The 4839-nt window shown below is 30.9% G+C and overlaps 1 protein-coding gene across 1 annotated transcript in view; it reads left to right on the forward strand.

The window, feature by feature from the left end:
• The first annotated feature begins 1897 nt into the window (after positions 1-1897).
• LOC145006555 (coniferyl alcohol acyltransferase-like) overlaps positions 1898-4839 on the forward strand; it is a 7563-nt gene continuing 4621 nt past the window's right edge. The window contains exon 1 of the mRNA XM_078965634.1: positions 1898-2684. Coding sequence (XP_078821760.1) covers positions 1953-2684 — 732 coding nt within the window. The 5' untranslated portion in view covers positions 1898-1952. The remainder of the gene's footprint in view (positions 2685-4839) is intronic.

Genomic DNA, 4839 nt, shown 5'->3' on the forward strand with positions numbered 1-4839 from the left:
AGTGGGCTAAGAGACTCCATGGATTATCAAGTTGGGTTCCACCCATAGGATGCTCCATGGATGCTCCATGGGAATTACAAACCCATGGGTCATGGAAATAAAGAGTCATGACACATTAGGGTTTACATGGTGTAACCATGTATGCTAGATAGGAATATAGCCTTAGAATTCAACTTTGCATGATAATTAGACAAACATAGATCCAAGGTTATTAGGGTTGCATGTACACTTAGGAAGTGTTAGAATGCTCAAAATCCAACAGTTTAATGAGGTGGAAAGTCATGAGCTTAGGGTTAAATGTTGAGACGTTTGACCACCATGTGTTTGTTAAAAGTTTTCACTCAACTTTTTAAAGTTTATGTGTTTTATCATCTATTTATTTGTGACTGAAAGTTATCATCCACTGAGATTGTCTATAATCTACTTGAGAACATCTCCCATTGCAATTGCTGCAATTTGTAATCTTTGTGTTGGAGATGGTATTGACTAATGATCCTTTTGTGATATTGAAATACCATTTACAAATTTACTCATAATGCTTTGAATATTATTTGAAAGAAATCTTCAAATCATTGATCCAGGTATTGTTGACAATGTTATCATTAGTGAAGGGACAAAAAGGTAATTTGTTGAATCGTTTTTAATCTTTTGTTATTTGGTATTTATTAATTTATGTGTCATTTTTGCTTTGTTTCATTATCCATTGACTCATCCTGATGTGGAAGAATGTCTTTTTTATTTTTGCATAAGATATTGAAATGAATTTTAGTTTTCAACAGGATTATAAATGTGCAACTTACAACCCTGTAACTTGTGATGTTGCGCATCATTTTTTTTGAATGGCTGAGAATTATGACACTGATACGTGTCATGTCTTGGATTATATCAGATACCCTGGGAAAGTTCTTTACTTTGGATTTGAAACTATTTCAATAAATTTTTATCCCACCCAATTGAGTATAAAAATAGAAACATGTTAAAATTTTAATTTTACAATCTCAATTTGCAGAGTTTGAATTGAAAGTAAGTAGTAACAAATTAAAGAACAACCCTAAATGCAGAGTTTATTTTTCTATTTCTGAATCAAATACCATGTTTTTTACTCAATTTTGGTTCGCTTAATGATGATTTGGTTTTTTGTTATTTGGAACCTCTTTTTTATCCGGTGAAATAAGACGGCTATAACAACTATTCCCCATTTATTGTATATTGATTTTTAGTTCCTATAAACTTACTTAAAAGAAATGAATGAGGATTTGAAATTTTGATCCACTTTCAAATAACATAGCAACACAATGGAAATCAAATGATGCACAGGCTTTGGAAACAAGTAGTTAAAAGCAATGTACTTTCATTGTTTTTGTTTATTGTATGATCATACATTCATTTTTTTCATGTGGCCATGTTGATTTTTTATCAACCCAACGTATGTATTGCCTCTGTTGATGAAACCAACTGGAATCGAAGCACCTGTGATCTCGTGGTGAAAACTGGAAAAGTGTAACATGTTTAGGTTCAAATGTCGCAGAAATGTATTTGCTAATTAGATAGATTTATTAGGGGGAAAATGGAGTTTAAAGAGGCTAATTATAACAAAATCAGTTGCTTCAAGTGGAATCATTATTGATGTTCAATTTTCATATTATAGTAGAATGTTATAATTAAGTTTTTTGAAACTATAATGTTCTAATAAGAAAAAAAAAATAGTTCATTTTCTAACTTCTGCAACCACGGGATCCTTCTCTAGCTTACATATAAGCGGTTCAAAATCTTGAAAATATCGTCATGCCTATGCAAAAAAAAAAAAAAAAAAAAAAAAAAAAAAAAATTTATATCAAACCATGATCTTCTGGTCCTTAAAAAAATGCATTATAATAACTATAAATGAAGCAAGGATCCGATCGTGTCAACTCATCAACCTTCCAAGCCAACTCTATGCTCTCTTTACGAACATGAGAAAATGTTATCATCTTCTTACCCTTGGAAGATCCAAAGGTCAATCTATCTCAACTAATAGATGGATTCAAGGAGGTGGTTTCATCAGATCACACCATCTCCACCACCATCCTCAATCACCACCGCCATCACCATCACAAGATGGAACCCTACTCTCTTCCACTTTTAACGTCTCAAGAAACCGATTCTATGTGGGTAGTACTACTTCTCACAATTACTCTCGATCAACCTTTTCTAATCTTAACCTTAATCATCACCATGCTCAACTCTCCACCCTCCACACGTTAGAACTCGCCAACCATGTCGCTGACAATCCACTCGATTACAAAGTGACAGTGAAGGATAGCGAATTCATTTCCGCAGCTCATGCACCGACTAACGAATTCTGGATCCCGCTATCCAACTTAGACTTACTCCTGCCGCCACTTACCGCCGGAGTTTTCTTTTGCTACAAGAAAAATGATGACAGCAGTGCCATGTCAACGGAAACGGTTGTGAAGACCTTAAAGAAATCTTTGGCGAGTGTGCTTTCCACATTTTATCCCCTCGCCGGAGAGATAGTGCCAAACAGGCTTGGGGAGCCAGAGGTGCTCTGCAACAACAATGGTGTTGAGTTTATACATGCTCACGCTGACGTGGACCTGCAAAACCTAGATTTGCACCACCCTGATGAAACCGTCAAGGGGAAGTTGGTCCCTAAGTTAAATCGTGGTGTGATTTCAGTTCAGGTAAAACCAAGCCCCATTAAATATTGTTATTAATTTAATCATAAGTTAGATAATAGAAATATATATAGGATACGAACTTATCTAGTTATCTCGTCTAATCGTTATTTTCGGTAATATATTTATTTTGTTTAGTTTAGTTAACATACCTTAATTTCATTCGGAAATTTAATGTATATCATAAAGGGCGTGTTTGGTAAAAGTAGCTATTAGCTGGAAGCGGGTAGCGGTTAGCTGGTAGCGTGTAGCTGGTAGCTGGTAGCGGGAAACTGTAGCTTTTATTTGTTATATGAATGTTTGGCAAAAATAGCTGGAAGCTTTTAAAATATATAAAATTACATAAAAGGATAATTTATTAAAAATAAAATATATATATATATATTTTTAAGGGTAATTATGGAAACTGATTTCAAAAGCTCCGGAGCGTTTTGTTAAAAAACTACATGAAGTAGCTTTTAGAATCGGAGCGTTTTGTTAAAACTAAAAGCTAAACGCTCGTACTGCCAAACGACGCTTTTTGTTTAAACTAGAGCGTTTTGTCAAAAGCTAAAAGCTAGAAGCTCCCAAACGTTCCAAAAGCTCCGTGCCAAACACGCCCAAAGTGAAAAAAAAAAAAGTATGTAAAATAAACTAAAACAATATTTGTTATTGCCCATGAAAAAAATTATAAAGTGTTTCCAAACCATTGGAAATTATCATAGTTAATTTAATTAAAATTACATTCATATATATATACTTGGATTATGACAATCTAATTTTATAAAAGTTTATGCAAAAGGAGATAAAGTTTTTATTTATTTATGTAAACTTTCTACAAAATGAATTAAATGAATACTAGGTTTGGCCTACCAGATCAGGGAATTTGACATAAAACCATTGTAAACAGTAAAAGAAATATACACAAATTAAGCATCTCAAATAAGTCAACTACAAAACGCCTTGAATCATTTGGAAACGTATACACTTATTTGCTAAATGGTGATTTCGAAGAAAATAAATACATAAATAAACTCGTAAGACTACGCTATTTCATATGTTGTAACCTTCTATAGTAACTCATTTACCTGGACATGTTTTAAAGGTGATTGGAACAAAACTATTATCACACCGTTATTGATTAGTATTCCAGTTAACAACTTTAGGCCTATAACTTAATTTTTAATAATATCCTTTAAGATTTAAATTAATAATACAGCTGGTAGTTAAATTAAATATAATTTGGTCAAAATATATGCATCTGACGTACTGAAAGAGGTAAAGCTTAACCTTCATTATTTTAAAAATATTGTTATGTTATTAGTTGACTAGTATACTTATTTGAATATATTTTAACATCTTTAGTTGATCATATCATATATAATATGCAAACAATCATTAACACGAGAATTGAAGTCGTATCTATTTATAGTTCCCATAGAACTAGATGTACATGTTTTTCTTCATGTTTAGATATGAAGAAAGAATATATGCGTACGCGTGTATCCATTTTTTTATAGTGACGAAAAGATAAACTTCATTACTTTTTACCTATCACTTATCTAAAAATCTAAGCTATATTTTTCGTATTCACGATTATAAAATTTCATAAAAATGAAATTCATATCTTGGCACTTTATAATAAGCTTTTCTTAAGCTTTTTTTAGTTCGTCACAAAACCAAAAAATTAGTTTTGTTAAATTTTAAAAACTATATCACTAACATTTTAACGAGTTTATTAATATTTTATTAATTATAGGAAAAAAAAACTTAAAACTTTATATGTTTTTTTATTTTATTTTACATATTTTAATTAGTTTATCAGTTAGTTTTATTAATATTATTTTTTATTAGTTATCTTATTATTTATTAGTTAGATTACAATTAGCTTTTTCGTAACTAATTTTTAGTTACTCCTTCAAATATAGACTAATAATGAGTATAATTAATCATATCTTGTGTCTTGAGACATTACCTAACCATTCAGGTTTTCTCGTTATCCTCCTCTTGATTACTTTTTTTAAACATATTAAACATCAAGGCCAAATAAAAATGCTTCGTAAAAATAATTTAAATAGGTGAGTTGTGGTTAGGTAAACTAAAAAATAAATTAAAATGTACAAATACATAAATATATGCGTAAGTTATGAAAGTTGATTTAATAAAATAAACTAAGAAATGA

The sequence above is a fragment of the Lactuca saligna genome, chromosome 7 (assembly GCF_052625555.1).
Source record: "Lactuca saligna cultivar CGN05327 chromosome 7, ASM5262555v1, whole genome shotgun sequence".
Lineage (NCBI taxonomy): Eukaryota > Viridiplantae > Streptophyta > Magnoliopsida > Asterales > Asteraceae > Lactuca > Lactuca saligna.